This window comes from Sinocyclocheilus grahami, unplaced genomic scaffold (genome assembly GCF_001515645.1).
Source record: "Sinocyclocheilus grahami isolate Dianchi unplaced genomic scaffold, SAMN03320097.WGS_v1.1 scaffold31.1, whole genome shotgun sequence".
NCBI classification, from domain to species: domain Eukaryota; kingdom Metazoa; phylum Chordata; class Actinopteri; order Cypriniformes; family Cyprinidae; genus Sinocyclocheilus; species Sinocyclocheilus grahami.
Window position 1 is genome coordinate 1,327,690 of NW_015505210.1, and position 22,599 is coordinate 1,350,288.

Sequence of the window (22,599 nt, forward strand, 5' to 3'; positions counted from 1 at the left end):
AACTAAAGGAATGTGGACAGAAATGCTAATGAAATTTCTTTAATTATTTGAAACAATTTTTTAAAGACCCTAGTGGGATCAAATATGAAACCAAATAACATCAAGATGATAGATAGATAGATAGATAGATAGATAGATAGATAGATTCCATTTTATCCCATATGTTCTTAGTTTATCCAGTAGAGTCTTAGGATTATTGCCAAATCAAAGATTGTTTCCAAACCAAATCTAATTGACATGTGATCCTTGTTTGTATCCAAAATGAAGAAAAACAACAAAAAGTATAACAAGACAAAAGCAAAACAAAAAAGAAAACAGACAAAAGAAAGAAAACAAAAACAAAAGAAAAAAACAAAAAGCAAAAGAAAACAGAAAAAAAATCAAACAACAAAATTAAGCAAAACACACACACACACACAACCATGAAGCAAAGCAAAAATAAAAAAAGACCTAGTTTTCAAAAAAAAAAAAGTTTATCACAAAAAAAATTTTTAACGCCACCTTTCTAACATCATAATCATTTGCATATGCACAAAGGTAAGAATATGGTAATTATTCATTACCATAGTATATTATCCTAAAAAAATTATTATGTTTTCCACAAAAATATTAAGCACACAAATGTTTTTAACATTGATAATAAATATAATGAAATTATAATGATTTCTGAAGGATCATTTGACATTGAAGACTGGAGTTATGGGTGCTATAAATTAAATAGCTTTTCAATGATAAATTACATTTTAAAACATATTAAAATAGATATCAGTTATTTTAAATTGTCATAATATTTCACAATATTACTGTTTTTGCTGTATTTTTGATCAGAAACACTTAAAAAATATTACATTATACTACTTTTATGTGTAAATATGTGAACATATACAAATGTAAATTATATAAATAATATTAATATATTATAATTTATACAGTTGGATATTATTTAGCAATATATTATTTAACAATATATAATATTATTAAATATTATATTTTAAGATTTATAATACATTTACAATCATTTTTATAATTATATTTTTATTTCATAACTATGAATCTAGCATTAACAGCATTAGCAACTTTTAACCAACAAATAAAATAGATATGAACTGGGTTCCAAGGGCATTAAAAATTCTGACATCCAAAATGGACATCCCAAAATTGTAACAGATCGGCCAGGCTCCGCCACCACCCAATCACAACGAACCCTCTCACCTGAGTTCTGAGCACCTGCACCTGTCACCAATCAAGCACCTCATTACCAGCCTGCATAAAAGCACACACCTCAGACACCCTCACTGTCCGGTCTCGTTTACACGTAGAGGACTCAGCGACTTTGCTACTGATTACCTTTGAATACTTCTTGCATTACTTACCTCCTGTGTTCCTCCTAGTGTCTCCTCATCTCCAAGTGTCTCCTGTATCTCCTAGTTCCCGGATCGCTGAGGTGTGTGCTTACCCCGGATCCCTTCCAGCCTCATTCAAGCAAAAGACTCGGATTACTCCACTCTCCATATCCTCTGCACTCTCTGAGCGGCAGAGAAGGCTGACCCGGGGTCTCTGTTTATATTGTGGGGAGCCAGGGCATATGATCTTGGCATGCCCCCAGCGCCCTCCACGTCCCGTGGTGAGTGTGATTCAACCCGATATTATTAAGATGGAGCCCCTCACTACCTGTGTAATGCTTACTGCCTCTGATGTCTCTATTTCAGTATCAGCCCTTATCGACTCCGGGTCAGCAGGAAACTTCATCTCCCGGGACCTCTGCCGCCAGCTCAAATTACAGGCTACCGCCACTGAAACAGTGTACCAAGTCCAGTCGATAACTGGAACACCACTATGCCGTAGACCTGTTCGCTATCGCGTTGGACCCATCACTCATCGTGTCCGACCTCTTCCGTAACAAAAATAATTCCTCAAATAATTTTCCTCATTTTTTGATGACAAAAAAAAGGCACAAATTTTACCGAGCAGAGTAGGTATCATCATTAACTTATTTATGAGTGAAGAAATTGAGTTTTGCCCCAAGCAACATTAAATTATTCTGTAATAAAACACAAAACAATTCATTTTACATCGCAATGTATGCAAATATCCACACTTTAGCCTTCCAGAGCCAACTGACTTCACCTCCTTTTTTTACTAACCTTCTCCTGGTACTGCCTGCGTGAGGAGTCCAGTGATTGAATGAGGGCAGTGGCGTGGCCCACAAACATGGCATAGCAGGTTGCACCCACGATCATGCTGAGGATGGTCAGCCACACATCCGTCATGCCCACAGGAGGGTACATGCCATACCCGATACACAGCATGTGGCTCATGGCCTTAAACAGGGCGTAAGAGTACTGCTGACCCCATGTGTCATTCTGTGAGGAAAGAGAGAACGGGAAAGAGATAAAGAGAAAAAAGAACCCAAATTAAAGCATGAATTTAATTACGAGCATGAAAGACGGCAATTGTGATAGAGAGCAAAAGAAATAGGAGAGACGGTGAAAGAGAGGCAAAACATGTTGTGAAGAGGGAGAGGAGAGAAAATAGCGTCGCGAATGACAGAATGTGAGAGAAAGAACGCGAGAGAGTGTTAGACTGGAAAAAAAGTGACAGTGTTTCTATATATTTCAGACAGGATTTCGAAGGAGCCAGAGTAAAGGCCAGAGAGAGCGAGAGAGAGAGAAAGGGAAATATCACGTCCTTTAGCAGGAGGGTCATTACGAACGCTGCATGTGCTTTCTTGATATCAGAAGATGGAGGAAAGCAGAAGGTACTGTTTTACAAATGCTAATGAAGCATAGTCACGGACAGTGTTCTTCTTTAGGAAAATGAGTCACTCGGTCTGGCACTTTTGGGCCAAATACTTATCATGCAGGTCCAGGATATGATGCAGCTGTGACTTTATTTTTTGTAATTGTTACCTTGTTTTTCATAATTCTGACTTTATATCTTACAGTGTGGCTTTCTCTTTAGCACTTTGACTATTTTTGTAATTGTCTCTTTATATCTCATACTTGTAGCTATTTTTCGTAATTGCAACCTAATTTCTTGTAATCACTACTTTCTCATAATTCACTTTATATCTTATATCTTTTCTTTTAATTTATTACTTTATATTAGTGCTGTCAAATGATTAATCGTGATTAATCGCATCCAAAATAAAAAAATTTGTTTACATAATATATGAGTGTGTACTGTGTATATTTATTTGTATATATAAATACAAACAAACACATGTATATATTTAAGAAAAATATGTTATGTTTATATATTAAATATATTTATATAAAATATAATAATATAAATATGTATACATGTAAATATTTTCAAAATATATACTCTATGTGTGTGTATTTATATATACATAATAAATAAACAGTACACATACATATATTATGTAAACAAAAACTTTTATTTTGGATGTGATTAATCGTTTGACAGCACTAATTTATATTGCCCAGTTGTGACTTTATATTTCATAATATGACTTTATCCATCAATCGTGGTTCGTGTTTTTCCGTAAATCCAACTTTGTTTCTCATAATTGTGACTGTATATTCCGCATGTGTCCTTATTTAACAAAATCTGACTTTTTACCTCATAATTGCCACTTTATTTCCCATATTTCTAACTTTATGTGTCACAATCTGATTTTTTATCTCGCAATTTGACTTTATATCTCAAAATTGTGACTATTTCTTTTAACTCTTATTTTATATCTCCCCATTGTGATTCTTTACAATGTGACTTGCAATCATTACTTCATTTCTTGCAATTGCGACTTCTATTTCTCATATTTGCAACTACATATTTCACAACGTGGCTTTATTTCGCAAAAGCTGACTTTATATGGCATAATGTGGCTTTTTATCTTGCAGTGTCACTTTACATCTCCGGTTTTGCTTCTGGCAATTGCAACTTTGTTACTCATAATTATGACTTTTTATCTCACAATCTGACTTTATTCCTTGCAATTTGAAGACTTTATGGCTTTCTGTGTTTTCCCTGCTATATGCTTGCTGGTGCTATTACGCATCTTCTGAATGAGACCAGAATCTCCCGATCAAAAACACATGTGAGGAAGACGCAGAAACGAGCGATCTCATATGTAAGCAGATGCATATGAAAAATAATGCGATCATTAACAATAAACAGCATATAAATGAAAACTGGCTAATGTTACGGAGTGAAATGTCGATCCAGGAAGTGGTAAAGGACTGTGCAAGCTTTGGGGGTGTTGATGCAAGTGATCTACTGCATCTATGCTTCGATCATCATACTGAATATGATCCAGATGTAATCTCTGATAAAAACACGATTTTCTCAGCTTTGTTGCTTTTTTTTAATCAAACTTACTTACATTCAAGTGTCGAAAAAAAGAATGCTTGAAGTGCTTTAAAAGTAGAAGCTCTGTTCTTTATTTATATTATGTATTGCATTTTCAGATATTCATACAACAAAATATTCTGGGGGACGTGAAAATTCAGTGAAAATAAATAAAAATGTTGGTGGTGGCTGGCAACTTTTTTCAAAAATGCTGGCAGGGAAAGAGTTCATTGCAACTATATAACAATGTGAGTTTTTATCTTGCAATTGCACCTTTGTTTCTCACAACTGTAACTCACAATGTGACTTTATTTCTCAGTGTGAAATTGATCTCTCAATTGAAATTGATCTCTCAATTGATAGAAAGCTTGAAAACAGCTTTCTATAATTCCAAATGCTTCATCCAGGCCATTTATTCTGCAGCAGTATCAACACCTATTCTATTCTGCTGCATTTATATCTTCAGTTTTATTGATTTATTTCAGAACAACCTGAAAATGTGCATGCTGGGATTAATAAACCATGGCCAGCTCTGCCGATGAAAAATAAAGAGAAAACAGACACAGAGTGGCCCTTCACACTTACCACCATTTTATTTTTGGCCACCCAGCAGTCTGAAGGGAAATCCTGCAGCATGGGCACCAGGAACTGCAAGCATCCGTCCCAGTGGCACAGCAACAACATCATTCCAATGAGATTCACAATGCGCACCATGGCACTAGCCAGGTCATAGGTCATGTGAAAAATCTAAAAGGAAAAGAGGTCAGAGATGTGCGACTGTGATGGCAGAACTAGAATATGCCGCATTGGGTCACAATTAAGATTTAATCCTCACTCAGTTCTAGGCCACATTGTCCTTAAGCTGGTTTTTAGTAGCACAACACTTGGCTTGTGGAGTATTACATAAGGTACTGTATCTCTTCTGCTAATGTCACCAATAGTTCCTAGGAGATCAGTGCGAGGCCAGACTAGAGGCTGATGTTACCCACAATCCATAACGGCACCGATGCACCACCCCTCAGTGGACAAAAAGGCGGCGTTCCCAAATAGCAGTAATTAAAGTGCGGAATCCAATAGATTTCCGTTAACTCGCAAGGTTGATGGCCGATAGGGTTGAGCGATCGAAGCAATTAAAGGGTCATGGTGGACGCTTTTAACTTTGCCACGGACAAACAATGGTTAGGTTGAGTAACACATTGCTGCCTGTAATCGTGGCTACTTGCAGCCTGATTTAGAAGCAGCCACTCTTTGACAGAGCTCAAATTAAATCCACGTGATGGCAACGACTGTGAAGTTTATGTGACTTTCTGTCTGTTATTGCTGACTGGGATTTTAACAAGTCGAATGTGTTCTTGGATCGACTCCATTGTTGGTCCTAGAACAACCTCACTGTTAATTCTCACTGTAATTAAAAGAACAGTTTCAGCCAACATTTGCATTTATTTGAGGTCGTTTCAAACCTAAAGGCGCCACATTGTCTTTTATATTCACCAAGGCTGCATTTATTTGATCACAGATACTGTAAAAACTGCAATATTGGGAAATACTGTTAAAATTTAAAATAACCGTTTCTATTTTACTACATTTTAAAATGTAACTTGTTCCTGGGATGGCAGAGTTGAATTTTCAGCATCATTACTCCAGTCTTTGGTGTCACATGATCCTTCAGAAATTATTCTAATATGCGGTTTTTCTGCCCAAGAAACATTCTTATTATTATCAATATTGAAAATGTTTTTTGCTGTTTAACTGTGATACATTTTTTCAGGACATGTTGATTAACAGAAAGTTCAAAAGTACAAAATTTATTTGAATTAGACATGTTTTATAACAGTATAAATGTATTTAATGTCACTTTTGATAAATTTAATGCATCCCTGACAAAAAATTTTTTTTTCGGGGTCTACTGACCCAAACTTTTTGATGGTATCGTATGTATTAAAATACGCTGTTTTTTTTGTCATTTTAGACCACAACCAATCCCATTCTGAAACAGCTCGAGGGTGTGAAAAGGCAGAATTGTCATTTTAAGTCCGAAATATTCATTGAAGGGTTTATATTATGGTTAGAGTTGTGGTTATGAGGAATGAGAGTATTTGTTTGACAGAAATATTGCTCCAGGGCCACCAAAAGAAACCATGGGCAGCTCCATTATTGGTACTTGAATATCAAACAAGGTTCATGTCACCGTTCATTTTCTTTTCAACATTCACAAGCAAACAAAAATGTGTTATTTGTGATAGATACAGTATGTTACAATCTAAGAGTCTGTAAAGGTGCATCTTACCTCCTCCCATTGGTGGATGTATCTAATGAGTCTGGACAATCTCAACAGCCGAAGCAGACTGAGTATTTTAGTGAAACGCACAATCCTCAACGCTCGTGCCGTCTTGTAGAAGTCCGAGTCGATGCGTGTCTCCACAATGAGGAAGATGTAATCCACAGGGATGGAGGAGATGAAATCCACGGCGAACCAGCTCCGAAGGTACCTCACCTTGATCTGCTGAGGGTCCAGGATGATTTCCGTGCTGTCTTCTTTGACTATCCCCGTGCGGAAGTTCAGCACCAGGTCAACCAGGAAGAATGTGTCAGAGACCACGTTAAAGACTATCCAGGCGGGGGTGTGTTCATCTTTAAAGAAGGTGATGCCCACGGGGATGATGATCAGGTTGCCCACCATCAACAGAAGCATGATCAGGTCCCAGTAGAACCTGGAGGATATAAAATGGACAAAGTGTTTATTTAATGCCTTAGGAACAGAAGAGTCTACATGACCTTTGGAGCTGTTAACGATTGAAGGCAATTAAAGATGATAAATTACAATTAATTGCTTCTTCTTAATAGTACTGAAATTCTGTTATACAGAGACACAAGCACAGAAACATTTTTAGCTGAAAAATGGATTCTACAAGTTAGAATATTGTTTCATAATAGATCATTCATTTATTTATAGAACTAATAGTAGTAAATAATGAATATCAATAATAATTATTAAGGGCTAACTAATAATTGTAATAAATACTAGATATATAATTTTAATATTATAAAACAATTATTATCTATTTAATTAACGTTGCACATTTTTATTTTATGAAAACAATAGTAAATAATTAACATTATCACTAATATATATTTACTGTTAAAACGTATTATTTACTATTATGCACTGCTGTTTTTATCTAAAACAAAAACTATTAAAAATATTTACTGAAAATACAATGAAATATTAATATTAGATTTAGATTGAAATGTTGCTTTGTCAACTAACAAATATAAATATAAGTACTAAAATTACTAAAACTTCAACTGGAAAATAAATAAAAACTAAATAAATGAAATGAAAACCGAAAATATAAAATTGTATAACAGAATATAAATAATACTAACATATACTTAATAATATAACACTTAAAAAATGACAGAAATATAGAATTATTCTTCCTGAAACACTTTTTACATCTATAGTTTGTGTATGGGTTCAAAAAGGAACAATGGCATATTTAAGACTAACCAGTTCTCTAGATAAACTGATGCACTAGTCATGAGTTTAGTTCTCAGGAAATATAACTGATAAGATGCATGCCTTGCAAGCAGTTAGTAGCTTTGGACAAATGCATGAATGTAATCGTCTGCCTTCATTTCCTCAAAATAAGCATTATGATGTCAGTAATCAGAAACACTAATCTAAAAAGCGCACTCAGGATTCCTTGAGAACGCTGCATGAGCTCAGCCCCTGACTGACGCTGGAAATGGCTGGCTGTCTGGTTGGGCTATTACTTCTCATTTATGGATGAGTTCCCTGTTTGGTAATTGGATGTGTCGTACGTATGTAAATGAAAGGGGCTGGAAGACATCCAGGAGACCTCTGGCAAGACCGCCATTTCATCAATAAAAGATCTGCTGGGTGAAACGTTTACACAAAAACAAGCCGCCATAATTGCTGAACGCTGCATTAATTACCCCATTGGCCCTGATATGCCAAAATGAGCCTTTTCTGGTTGCATGAAACATTCAATAATTCTACTAATATTTCACGCTGCTTTACAGTATTTGCCTGGCTCTTTTCCCCACGTGCTAATATTCTTTCGCATCATTTGATGTACACTACAAACTGAAGTTGAGGATTAGCCTTCATCATTTATACCCTGGTAGAGAGCTGGTTGGTTACTAAATTCCAGTCCTTTGCTGCTGAGTTGTAATTAAGCAGAAATCGATCACACAGAGGGTTGTTAAACCATCCAGCTCGGTATGGATTGCAAAGAGAGAACGAGGCTCTCAGCATTTCAGAGTTGTCCAGAGGGATTATGTGTTGTTTGACACCATGGACAAGGGGGAAGAAAAACTCTGTTCGATTTTAGGCCCTTATACTTGTGTATAATAGGTCACAGTGTTTTCTTCAGTAGCAAATTGTTGGTGAAATGAAATGATTGCACAAATGATCAAAAGCAGATTAACCAAAGTATTGGATCATGACTGAAGGTTACTGTTATCAGCAGTCATATTAGCATAAACAACCATAAACATATAAAAAGAACTGGGTCATTCCATGTCTAATCAACCAGTGGTCCTTAGAGGCAACATTTATTTAATTTTGATATTTTTTTCTGGTCAAAGAAATATATAAATGAAAAATCAAATCAAATATTAAATGGCTATTTAATACGAACCAGAATCTCAAAGGATATGGAGATACACATACAGTATATTTTATACTTCTAGAGGAACAAGCATGAAAACTTTGGGAAAAGAATAGTTTCTATGCAATTGTTTTGATAGAGGGAAACAAGATACATTTCTAGGTTTAACATTATTTGTCTTTCAGACATTCTTCTTTATAAAAAGGTATAAAAAAGCTATGGGTTGTAAGCAAAGTGACCCACATTTGGTTTTTGATCACTGAAACTCAGTGCAATTTAATTTACTCATGGAGCCAGATTGAGATCCCCACATCTCTGGAACTGAACCATATAGGGCCTTAAAAACGAAGAGACCAAACAATAAATTTGTTAAGAACCAGTATCTAAAAGAATATTGACATATAGGGGTGGGCGATATGACCAAAATATTATATCACGATAGGAGTGATTTTATTTCACGGTAGCGGTATATATCACGATAATGTTATTTTTGCTTTAAATAAGGTCTTTATGATATCAATATCTTTGATACCATAGATGTTGCATAATTCTTGTCACCAGTGTCAATTTCACAAAAAACTAATACTAGCCTAAATTTAAAAAAAAATCAAGCTCACTGAAAGTAAACAGTCAGCAATTAAAAAGGAATAAGAAACTAATTTCAAGCAGGACATAAAAACTACAGTAGAACAAAGAAATAAGAAATGCATTTTTACACATACAAGTGTATGTATTAAATCGTTCAAGGTCTATAAAGTGGCAGAAATAACTCTGCATATAGTGAAATAAGTTCTCTTTCACTGCTGATTGCATTTCAATGGCTTTGAATCACTTGTTTTTAAACCGCAATGCTTAAAATTACGTGCCAATGATAAGTTTTCGTGACCATGCAGAACAGCAACGTCACGTGAGCGTGTAACCACGATAGAGACGATAGTCCAAAATACTACTCTACCGACTGACAAATTTCTACCGGTTAATCATGTCTACCGGTATATCGCCCTAAATAATACTTAATACTTTTTGAGTTACAGGCACAAACAATCTGGACAAAAAAAACATGTTTTTTCCCGTTTTGACCTGCCACCATTAGTGATAATTATGCTGACATGATCTTTCTAAAGTCATTTTTCCACCCCTGTAATTTGCCTCCAAATTAGGTGAAAACGGCCAATTGATGCCTTTGATTATTATTAATGAACACAAAATAGTAAATATTCATCAATGACATTTAAAAATGTTGATTTTCATTACTATTTATCTTTGTCTGTCTTCTGAATATGAACAAATTCAAGTTTCTGAAATTAGTTTGATTTGACAGAATGACCCAGCTATTTTGTTTCAGTCAGCTGTGTCTGTTAAAACCAAAAATTGGGCAAAATAATAATGACTGATTATTAATTTTGTCTAATTAAATTCTCACAATGATAACGACCCTTGACCTAAAACCACCTTCAGCTGACCTGAAACTAGCATCTTATTAGTAATATGATATACCCCACTAAAACTTACTGCTTCAATAGGAAATACATCAGAAAACACTTAGAATAGAACAAATGAAGTATCCAAATAATGCAAATATGTCAGCTGCTTTTCTGGCAAGATAATACCATAATCACAAATATGTTAAACACCTACTTTTAAATGTAATATAAAACCTGGGTTTAACCAAATGGAAAAATGCTACTTCCACATTTCCGCATCGCAGGGCTCTATTTTACATTGCATGAAATGAGCTTTGGAGGAGATTAAACAGGAACAAACCATCTATAGGAAGCGTCACTAAATCTGCCAGATTATTTCCAGACAGTTTTCAGATTATAAAGGATTTGCTATTGACATTTACCCTTGGACAGATGCTCCTGTGGTCAAAGCAGGCAAAAGAATAAGTTTTACAGCAACATGTGCTGAACAGTTTGTACCGTACACTTATGCAAAGGCAACATACTGATACCAAGAGAAGTTCAACAACTAAAGAAATGCAGTGATCTATATAATACAATTATCAAAAAAATTTTTTGAAATATTAAAACAAAACTGCAATATAATAATTCCCGTAAAATGTTAAATTAAAATAGTTTTCGTATAGAATCAGGAAGAAACTATGCTGTATTTAAGACCATGTAGCAGGCAAACACAAATTTGGGACAGCTGTCATTCACAAAATTCACTGTCCCCAGACCTTTCCCTTGAAATCAGCGCAGAAAATGGATGGAAAAACAACAAAAAAAAACAGATTCTGTCTGGGCCTATCAGTTAATTGGTATTCAAATTATATTACATCACATCACAGTATTTTCTTGGTCCACTTAATATCCGGATTATATTATAGCCTGTAAGCTTCCATAATGTCTATATTACTGCATATAAATGTAATATGTTGCCACTGTCAATCCACGCTGTTACTAGACCACTAATTGTATTAGGAATATCTAATATCTGTCCTATCAATCATTGTAACCACATTATAGACATTATTCTCTTCTCGATTCACATGTGCAAACAAATGATATATCATGAGAACTAAAACTATACACAACCAGAAACCACAATTTTGTATTATGCAATGTCATTTGTAATATCAAATGGACACCAGTGGGTATATGAATTTGAGAAAGCTTGGAAAAGTGGAGATATAGTTCTGCAAAAAGGTATTTGGTTGCTGTGTAAGTTGTGTTTTCCTTTCATTTTGAAGTTGTGTGGATCTTTAATGACCCTATTTAGGCTAAAAAATCAACTAACAGACGAGAGCCACTGCTAAATGACAGCAGAGGGAACACATTTCATTCGAACAAAAGGCTTTGCTATAATCAGCTTTCTGTTACAATCTGCCAAAAATACACTCACTGTTCTCCTTCTCTATCTGTTGCTGCTTAGCATACTATGAGTCCTAATTGTCTTTCCCAATCCCCATCCCTCCAATTGTGATGATCTCTCTGTGGAATCTGTGTCAACTCTACTCACCAGATCTAGCCATCATCTGAACGCTCTGCACCACAGCTCAACCAGTCGCTCTGTCCGCTGGAGTTCCCTGCAGAAAGCTAATGTGTTGGGTACATAATAATAGGTTTATGCAAGACTATTGCGATGATTCACTTGGGTGGCTGTCATGCTGCCGTCATGCAAAGAATCACATGAATTCAGATAGCCTAAAGGCTGTTTCTTTAACTATGGGCCTTTTTGGCCTTTAGACAGTGAACTCGACCCAGATCAACATCTATGGAGATGAAAGAAACAGGGCCCTCTGCTGCATTTGAGAAATATCACCCTATGACCACAAACGTCCAAACGTCTGCTTTATCATGAGACACAACACTATCATGAACAAATCAAACAAGTTTTCATCATTTAAAACATTTAAAACATCTTCATCACTTTTACAAGCACTACTCAGAACAAAGACTAACACATCAGTTTAAAGCATGGTGAATAAAAGCATGTAGTTACTTTACAGTCTATTCTTCTTCAATTTTTGGGGTTCATCACTGTTTTCCATTTATAATACATTGTGGCATCGCGTTCATTATCAGACGATCCGCTGACATTTTATGTTTTAGAATTAGATGAAAGTAGATGTAGATGAAATATGTTCAGAAAAAAACAAACAATGTGAAATTATGTTCCTCACAGAAATTGCTATCCTGAACACTGTACGTTTTTGTATTTTTCGCCGTTTTGTGCTCTCGCGTATCAGCCTGCACAGCTATTGGCTGGAAATCAATCAGATGACGTTCCTAGCTTGGAGAATCTAATGATGGAATACGTTTCTCTGCGACACGACCAGTTAATTCAGATTTTTATAAAGGACAAAAACATTGTGACGAAACATTTAAAACAAATCCCAGTAAATAGGTGATTTTCTAGAGTATTTGTGTGTGCATGTTATTGTAGGAATACATATTTGCGTGTTGGCTGACGTTATCTTAGTAGTTTGTTAAAGTTATGTTTATTTTAGTATAACTATCAGATTTAGTTGTTTTTTCTCACTTCTAAATGACAGTTTCAGATATCTTTTATGTAACTGTTATGAAAATTGTTATAAGACCTGCTGTTTTTATTAATAAAAGTAAAATTTTACACTGATACACTTTTAAACTGGAACAACAAAATGGCTCAAAAAATTTAACCATAAAACCTTTTCTCCAAATATTCAGAATAATATGTGACATCATTATTTTCAATAATTTGCAACTTATATATGTGAACATCTGTTAACTTCTCAAGAGTTTCATGATCCTTCAAAAGTTAAAATGAAATGGCTATAAAAAGCCTTAAAAATAAATTAAACACAAAATATGTTATTTTTAATAACACCTAACCTCTGAAACATAAAAGTGCATAACACTGAAGTAAACGCTTGAATTGTTTGAGCATATCACAGAAATCCACATCCATTGTAGTAATATGTTCAGACCATAATTTAATAAAAACAGCTATAATGTTTGCTTACACGAGTCCACTGCTCTAAATTTTGAGCTCTGTTAGAGAGCACTGCTTTCATTTTCAGCTGAAGCTAATGGAGAAATGATGTGATGCACCATATTGTTTAGCAGAAAATTATATTTCCTACTCTTTCTAAATGCGCTGCAGAACAGAGCTGCTCTGTGGTGTGGTGATTCATTAAAAAGCATGTCTCTTTGCTTCCCTTATTCCAGAACCCCTTGAACACTGACGCTAACCTTCCACCCCCCTCTCAACAGCCTCCCTCCACATTCTGACACTCTCTTCTCGTTTTCTGCATCAACCAGGTGATGCAATCAGCAAATGGAAGTCCCTGCATCGCCCATCACCTTCCCTAACAGTGTTGAGGGGAGGAAGGTCAGAGAGCACGGGGAGAGAGGGATGAAGCAAGTGCAAGAGGAAGGAGACAAGGGCAAATGTGAAAATGACATCTGAAAATGCCAGACGACTAAGGACGGTACCTCTTGTGACATGGGTGAAACTTTACAAATCACCTGCTGCTGTGGTCATTTGGTACTCATCATGTCTAGATGCTTCCTGAAATAACATTAATCTTACATAGTCACAAAACTGAAGTTTAATACTGTGTTTTGACACTGTAGATCATTCTCTTTTAATTACTCGTCTCGAAACAGTTTTTGGGGTCTCTGATACTGCACTTAATTGGTTTAAGTCCTACTTTGCAGACAGTAAGCAATTTGTTACCATGGGTGGATTTAGGTCTGAGGTTGGTGTCGTGTAATCTGGAGTCCCTCAGGGATCAATTTTGGGCCCCTTGCTTTTTAACATCTACATTTTTCCAGCTCTTGAGATCTTTTGGTCTAAAATTTCATTTTTATGCAGATGACACTCAAATTTACATACATTCAAAACCTGATGATACTGTGCCTGTGGATTTTCTTTCTCAATATATTTCTAAGATAAAAGAATGGATCTCGCTAAATTTTCTTTGTCTTCACAGTGAAAAGACTGAGATTATGCTCACTGGTTCACCTCACCAATTACGTAAAGCTGGGTCGTTACTTTAACTGTTGATGGTTCTATCAAGGAGTTTCATACAAAACAAAAAATGTTTAGCCTCATGTCCAGTGCTGTCCTTCCCTGTTGCTGAGAAGTTGATTAACACTTTTGTATTTTCCCGTATTGACTATTGCAATGCTTTGTTGGCTGGGGTTTCAAAAGCTACCCTAAACAAATTGCAGGTCATGCGAAATTCGGATGCTAGAATCCTAACTAGAACTGGGATAAGAGATCATATCACACCTATCTTGGAGTCTTTGCATTGGCTCCTTGTTCGGTTTAGGGTTGATTGTAAAATTCTGATGCTTACTTATAAGGCTTTGCATGGTCTGGCACCTCAATATTTGTCTGAGCTTTTATCTCCCTATACCTCAATGCGTGACCTTCGTTCATCTGAAACTGGTCTGTTAACTGTTCCGTCAACCCGTTTAAGATCGATGGGAGATAGGGCTTTTTCTTCATTAGCTCCAAAACTATGGAACTCTTCACCTATTGCGATAAGGCAAGCGAAATCCCTTAGCATTTTTAAATCTCGCCTTAAAACTTCTTATTATTCATTTCTTTAGAGTAGCTTTTACTTGAATTTTATAGAATAATTCTATATTATTTTGTGTTTTGAATGCATCTCTTCTTTTCTTGCTTATTTTATAATCTTCATACGGTGTATTTTGTAGTTTTACTTGTTTATGTAAAGCACTTTGAGATGTAACATTTAAAGGCGCCATAGAAAATAAAGATTATTATTATTATTATTATTAAGTTGACATTAGCATTTTGGATGGTTTTGCCAGTATAAGTTAAATGAATAAATTCTAAGAAAATCTGTAAAAAAAAAAATAGGGTCCAATGTATTGCATTAGTATGAATATGATTTTCCATATTGATATTTTTCCATAAGTGTTTTACTCATATTTTGAATTACAAATTGCATTGTCTTGTATTTTAGGGGTACATGAAATGTAACGGATAATGTCTTGGCTTAATTACCAGTACCTTTTCCATTTTTCTACACCGTACAAATTATTTGTCTCAACAAATATTATTGGAGTACAAGAACATACTATTTCAAAATTTTGATGTTTAATTCAATGTGTTATTTTCCTTTTCTTTGTAATTAATTGTGATTTACTAGCAATTTCTGAGTGAAAATTGTTTCTACACCATTTATTTTAAGTGGACAAAAATATTTGGTGAAGAAACAATTTTCACTAAGAAATTAAATTTGACAAATAATACAAAATTGGCGGGTGACACTGAATTAAATGTTACATTTTGAAGAAGAAACATTTTTTGTGAAAAACATACTCCAATATTCTGTTTTATTTACAACTTTAAAAAAAAATTACAGTGTATAGGAAAAAAATCTGTGTAGAACAACTACAACAGTGTAGTTAAAAAAAGTACTTTCTGTAATAATTTTCTCACCCTTATGTCATTTCAAACCTGTATGACTTTAATTTATATGTGAAACAGAAAAGAGGATATTTTGAAAATATATTTGGTTGTTTTTTGATAAATACAATGGAAGTCAACGGGGTCCAAACAAAACACAAAAAAATGGTTTGACTTACACTGTATGGACTGTATCTTCTGCAAAGAAGGAAAGTCATATAGGTGACTTGAGGGTGAGTAAATGATGACAGAATTTTCATTTATGGTGTTGATTCAACGTTGTCCTCCTTTGCACTGTATGACCCTGATCTCACATCATTTATTTCAACTGATATCAAAACAATGTGGAAATCGCTGATTAGAAGCACATAACTGCTCGGCTTACACGCCATCCTGACTGTGCAAAGGCCATGTGGTCCATTTCAGCTACCTGACTGTTAGCACTGCCCCCTCCAACTTGGACCGTTCAGCCAACAGAGTGCCATTAAATAAATTGTGTTGTTGTAATCCTCTCTGATGTTTGCTCCCAATAATGCCCGTTCGTCATGTTAACCCATTTTGATCACCCTATTTCCCAGCCTGTGCAGAAATGGACAGCTCTGTTTGAGTGTAAACAGCAGCTTTGCCTGAGAATAACGGCTAAATATGATTGCGTGACTTATTTCTATGCAGTAAAGCTAGAGATTACAGTTGACTTCCCTTACTGGTGCAGTGAAAGTTTCACGCAATGAATGCAAAACAATCACAGAAACTCCTAGACAGGTGGCGTTGGTGACACTGTTTGCCCTTGCAATATGTGGATGGCATCAATGTCATTCAAACAGGAAAAAAGGTGAATATGACCAGGTGAGGTTAGTGAATGCAACAGAATGGGCCTGATTTTAATATCCTCGGCAAGCTCAAGGACACAGCAAGACTTTTTAAAAAACAAAACAATGAAAAGACAAATGGGCTGTATTTCATCTGCTCAGACATGTGAGCAAAGCACAGAATTATTTCGTTTTGGAGAGCTCCTTGCTGGAGGCCTGATGGAAGTGGGAATATTTGCATAGCGGATAATTAGACATGGGATTACCTGAAGTCACTGTAGGGGTGAATGATCCAAAAGCCTGCAGATTTGACCCGTTCCTGCTCGCGCTCCACCGCCTTCTCGCTCCCGAACATTCGAAGCGAGAACTTGTTGACCCCCGGTTGAAGCATCGCGCCAAACTGCCTGTGCATAAAGCCCGCCTGATACTCATCGTCCGGCATGATTTGATCGATACCTTCCAACTTTACGAAAGTCGACTGTTCTTCAGAGGGCGCCTGTTGTGCCCCGTCGCCGCGACCACCCTGCGCGCCCTGGCTCTCTCCAGGTCCGGGTTGCTCCAAGGGACCATCGTCCTCGGGGCTCGCATCCCCGATGAGGCACCTCTGCTCCGCCAGATCCGCGTCTGGAGCATGCCTACTGGTGATGGAAGAGAGGCTGCCTCTGAACCTCCGGCAGTCGCCGTTCACGTTGGTTCTGAAGGGTCTCCCCACATCGGTCTCCGCGTCTCCGCTCTTGGCCTCGCTGACACCTTTAGAGCTCCCCGTGGAGGAGGGTGAGGGAAGATGCTTCATCTTGACACTTTTCCTCCGAGTGTCCTTGTCACTGTCTTCGCCGTCTCGAGTCATAGCACCCTTGTGTCCAAACTGATGTGGCAAGCTATAGAGCCGTTTGCGCATGGAAGAATGCACCTTATCCATTGTGATCGACCACCTTAACAGAACAAATGACAGTCGGTGTCATCTGAGAGGAGACGCAGGCTGGAAAATAGGTCGTCAAAAATATGAATGCACAAATATGCATCCCGCTGCATCTGTAATACTAGACACCGAGCGCGCGCACTGGAAGCGGGAAGACGGACGGACGTGTCTGAATGAGAAACACTTTGACGCGCGTCTCAATGACAAATCATTACACCCTCCGTTTCAAACTACTCTTTAAACAGCACCTGCGAAGCCCCCGGCCACTGACACATCAGTAATCCAATGTGCAGAAGATGTCCAGTTCAGTTGTGGTAACATGCGTGGGGACGGATCATCTATTACGTTGCCATAGAAGCGCAGACAGCAAATAAGCACACACCACCTAAACCGACTGTTAGGGGTGTAGCAAACACATAGATAAACCTTACATGACATGCCTGTCTTCGTCAAATGATTTGTTGTGTATTTTCGCCCAATAATAACATAAACATTCCTGAATGGCGTTTTTACGTCATTTAGTCTATTACGTCATGATGCCTTATGGAAAAGAATGGTATTGTTCCGTGCTAACAGCTGCGTATTGTTGATCAGTTGGCTTGACAGGATCAGGCTAGCAGGGTGCGAGGAAGTCATAAGAAATACAAGTATGTAGGCTGTTCGTTGTACGTAATGATTAATACAGTTTAACAGTAACTTCTGTGATCACAAAAGTTGAAATCGCGTTCGCTGGAGAACGTAACCATGGCAACAGTTCGCCGCTGGAACGCGGTCTAGCGTCAGTATCGGACGTAAAGCGGCAAAACAAGTCACTTTATTGTGGATTATTCACACAACACAATAAAATAATAAAATAAACTTTTAGTGTCAATTTAAAAAAATGGTTTTAAGGTAGTTGACTGTTATCTGGGACGCCAGAATTTGGGGATAATTTGGACTATTATTCATCTCCAGGCAGTGTGGTGGAGTTTTCTGAAGACGAGACGCGATGAGGAAATATTAGGTTAGACCAGAGGCTGTATGGCTGACAGACATCCATCCTCATTGCTAAAATGCTGTTCAGGTTTGGTTTATGCAGGTTTGGTGTTGGTCTAGCTGCGAAAGAGTAGTTAGTGAGGCTGGTTGAGCAAGATAGCGTAGCTAGTTAGGCTAATGAAGAGGTCTAGTGGGGACAACAGCTATGATTACCGCCCCCACTAGACCCCCAATCTGACAGTTGTTGCATGTAAAGTTGGCATTTGGAGCGCTCAACAACACTATTAGATCAATGGGTTCTGTCAGTGCTTTGGCAAAGTAACACTTTTTTTTTTGCCATGCAATAAAGCTAAGTTCAAAGGACAATTTAAAATACTGGTACAAGTAAAAGGTGCATAAAATCAGGATTTTGTTAGGGCAGTATTTGTGGCAGTCGAGAAATCATGCTGCGAAATCGGTCCAAAAGGTGTGCGTTTTTGCGCCAATGCATTGTTAAAGGATCCGTTAGTTGTGTAATATTCACATACTGGTATCATAAAATTCGCCAATTCACAAGATCAACACATCCTTTATTAAACCGATCTGACGAATTTAACACATCCTTATAGAAGTGTCGATATGCTGAATAAATTCACTTCTAACAGCGCTTAATGGGAGCAGCGTCATACAGAGGACAGAGCGTCATGTTATTTAGATGGAAAGCGCCAAAGAGTAAAGCGGGAATAAGTAGCTGCATTCTGATTACTTTTATGTGACTGATCAAGCTTTTATATGTAGTTTTATATGTCTGACTGAAATAATAATGTAAAAACTGACACTTTAAATCAACATTTTAAACAACAACAAACAGAACAACTAAACAAAAACAGATAAAGACAAAAAGTAGCCATTGATAATATCTAAACATGTATCCAAATCAAATTAATTTATGTGAGATGACAATTTCTTTGCAACTAGGTATTGCACAAACCTGTTTGTATTTATTTTATATAGGGCTTTACAGGTGTCTAGTGGCAACACAATGTTATTACAGATGATAAATGGTGTAAAATGTACATCTTAACAGTCAGTTTATAATGCGTTCAGATTTGTGGAACTCACAATGCGCTGAAACTTCACACATTATCCACACATTACTATGACAACCAATGTGAATGTGACAAGAAACTGCAGTCTGAAAAAAAAACTAATAAATAAATAAATAAATATATATATATATATATATATATAGATAGATAGATAGATAGATAGATAGATAGATAGATAGATAGATAGATATAACACACAGCCTTGTTTTAAAACAACTGTGCTTCATCTAATATCATGGTTTGTACTGTGCAGTCCACCTACAACATAACATGTCAGATGGTGAAGTCAGGGCACCAAGTGATCTAATTAAACTAAATATTGAGAGAACAATGGCACTATAATCTGTAAGTGCCTGGGCACAGAACTTTCTGCCTTTTGAGCAGAAAATGCATTGTGACAAACACTGCCTTTCCAGGAATCATCCGTCCCTATGGCTATGGTGGAGAAATGACTGTGAGATTTTTCTGTGTGGATTTGATTTTTGTGTGTATGAAAATATCATCTTTCATTCTGTTGTATGGTAACCTGCTGTCTGAATACCATTGTAACTCAGCTAATTTCACCTTATAATATTTGTATGGCTTTATAGTGTGCAGGTCATATTATTGAGCTTCATCTTAAAATGCCTCTCAAATCTTTCTGGCAGCACATGAATGCCCTATTTTGTAGTAATGTGCTATATAAAACACATTAATGCAATAAAATGCGTATTTACACCACAGACATATGGTTTAAACGGAACAGTATAATAATGAGAGTAGATGATAATACTTATGGAAATAGCACATCCAAAGACCATTGCACAGCTCATTTTTGGCGCAATGTCTATAAATGAAACCTTAAGAGTGTGGGGGAGTGGAAATAAAGGTCCAGAGACATTAAGGCCCAATCACAATTCAATTTTATAGCCCTTCCCCTTCCCCTCCGCCTACCCCTTCCCCTTGTCCCTTGAAACAGAGTGTAGGGGTGAAAATATTCCCCTAAGAATTGGGACACCACTCCTACTATGGCTTCACACGTCGTCATACGTCAATACACACACCTATGCTGGTGTGCATTAGAGCCTTTAATTATCGTTCTATATTAATGCGCTGCTTACTGACACACACACACACACACACACACACACATTCGCTCGGGCAGCCATGTTGCCCCTGAAGCCGGTTTACGCTGAGAATTCATACCCCTTAGTTTGAAGTGTGGTCCCGAAAAGTCTTCGTTTGAAGGGATATCCGGCCTTTCCCCTTACCCCTACCCCTCCAACCAAAAGAGAATCGAGACACCCCTACCCCTTCACGTGAACGCACCAAACGGAGGGGTAGGGGAAAGGGGAAGGGCTAAGGGGTAGAAATGGGATTGGGCCTAAATTGCTTCCTTTTTTTCTGAGAAGATCAATAATATCAGGAATGCGATTAGCACATCCCCAAGTTACGCAGAGGTTAGACATATTCAACCACAATATCAAAAAGAAGATACTATGTCTGCTTTTGAAGAAATTGATAGCAAAATTTTGGAAGAAATAGTACAGCACCTTAAATCGTCAACATGCTATCTTGACACACTTCCCACATATTTTTTCAAAAGGGTGCTTAACTGTTTGGAAGCAGATCTCTTAGAAGTGGTGAACGCCTCACTTCTTTCTGGGACTTTTCCAAACTCCCTGAAAACTGCAGTTGTTAAACCCCTTCTGAAAAAGAGAAATCTTGATAACACCATATTGAGCAACTATAGACCAATATCAAATCTTCCTTTTATAGGAAAGATTATTGAAAAGGTAGTCTTTAATCAGCTGAACAAATACTTAAACTCAAATGGATACCTGGACAATTTTCAATCTGGTTTCCGACCGCATCACAGCACAGAGACAGCACTCATTAAGATAAATGATATTCGCTTAAATTCTGAATCTGGCAAAATATCAGTGCTGGTACTACTCAGTGCTGCGTTTGATACTGTCGATCATAACATACTACTAGAGAGACTGGAAAACTTGGTTGGGCTTTCTGGCATGGTAATTAAATGGTTCAGGTCATACTTAGAAGGGAGAGGTTATTATGTGAGTATAGGAGAGCATAAGTCTAAGTGGACGTCCATGACATGCGGAGTCCCACAAGGCTCAATTCTTGCACCGCTCTTGTTTAGCCTGTATATGCTCCCACTAAGTCAAATAATGAGAAAGAACCAAATCGCCTATCACAGCTATGCAGATGATACCCAGATTTACCTAGCCTTATCTCCAAATGACTTCGAGACCCCAGGAAACCAGGAAAGGGGAAGGGCTAAGGGGTAGAATTGGGATTGGGCCTAAATGTTTAAAGGGTCTGAAGATTCAGCCTTGGTCAGCAATGCCCCCCTCTGGTGCACAGACATATTTCTTTTAGGATTGCAAGCATAACAGTGCCAACCCTATGCTAGGATAATTTTTAACCTTTAATACATAAACACCCACACAAAGATGTTGATACTGAAGCAGATGGTATCTACTTTTTTCGAAAACAATGCAACATTGTGTAAGTTTCACTTTGCGTTTCATGTTTTAAAGTTTCATGTTTTGCAAGTGTCCTTCTTTGCTAGTTTATGATTTTGTTTGCATATGCACACTGATTAATTACGAGAATTAAATTTATTACTCATATTAAAGTAATATGAAACTCATATTAAAGTAGTAGTTCACCCAAAAATGAAAATATGCTGCAATTTTTACTAACCCTCAGGCCATCCAAGATAGACGAGTGTGTTTCTTCATTGGAACAGATTTGGAGAAATTTAGCATTACATCGCTTGCTCGCCAATGGATCCTCTGCAGTGAATGGGTGCCGTCAGAATGAGAGTCCAAACAGCTGATAAAAACATCATGATAGGTTAAAGGCTTGCTTGAACAGAAGTCATTCATAAATACACAAACAAAAAAGCCTGTATCAAACAGTAATTATCTTGCATGCAATTATTATTTGTGTACTTTTGCCCGACATGGAAAAAGTTG

The 22,599-nt window shown here is 36.9% G+C and overlaps 1 protein-coding gene and 1 long non-coding RNA gene across 4 annotated transcripts in view; one reads left to right on the top strand and one right to left on the bottom strand.

Annotated features, from left to right (window-relative positions):
• Positions 1-17,878, bottom strand: part of hcn4l (hyperpolarization activated cyclic nucleotide-gated potassium channel 4l) — a 23,540-nt gene extending 5,662 nt beyond the window's left edge. For 2 of the 3 annotated variants that reach the window (XM_016260163.1, XM_016260157.1), the window contains exons 1-4: positions 16,900-17,878; positions 6,602-7,025; positions 4,900-5,061; positions 2,145-2,363 (exon numbers count right to left, since the gene is read on the bottom strand). In XM_016260163.1, the coding sequence (XP_016115649.1) occupies positions 2,145-2,363; positions 4,900-5,061; positions 6,602-7,025; positions 16,900-17,552 (1,458 nt within the window). In that variant the 5' untranslated portion in view covers positions 17,553-17,878. Of the gene's footprint in view, positions 1-2,144; positions 2,364-4,899; positions 5,062-6,601; positions 7,026-11,915; positions 11,963-16,899 lie in introns of those variants that run through there. The other variant, XM_016260169.1, reaches the window with a different exon arrangement.
• On the top strand, positions 12,848-22,554 carry LOC107573742 (uncharacterized). The gene is made up of 3 exons (XR_001607563.1): positions 12,848-12,858; positions 13,800-13,802; positions 22,478-22,554. It is a non-coding gene; the product is annotated as an uncharacterized lncRNA (long non-coding RNA).
• The last annotated feature ends 45 nt before the right edge of the window (positions 22,555-22,599 follow it).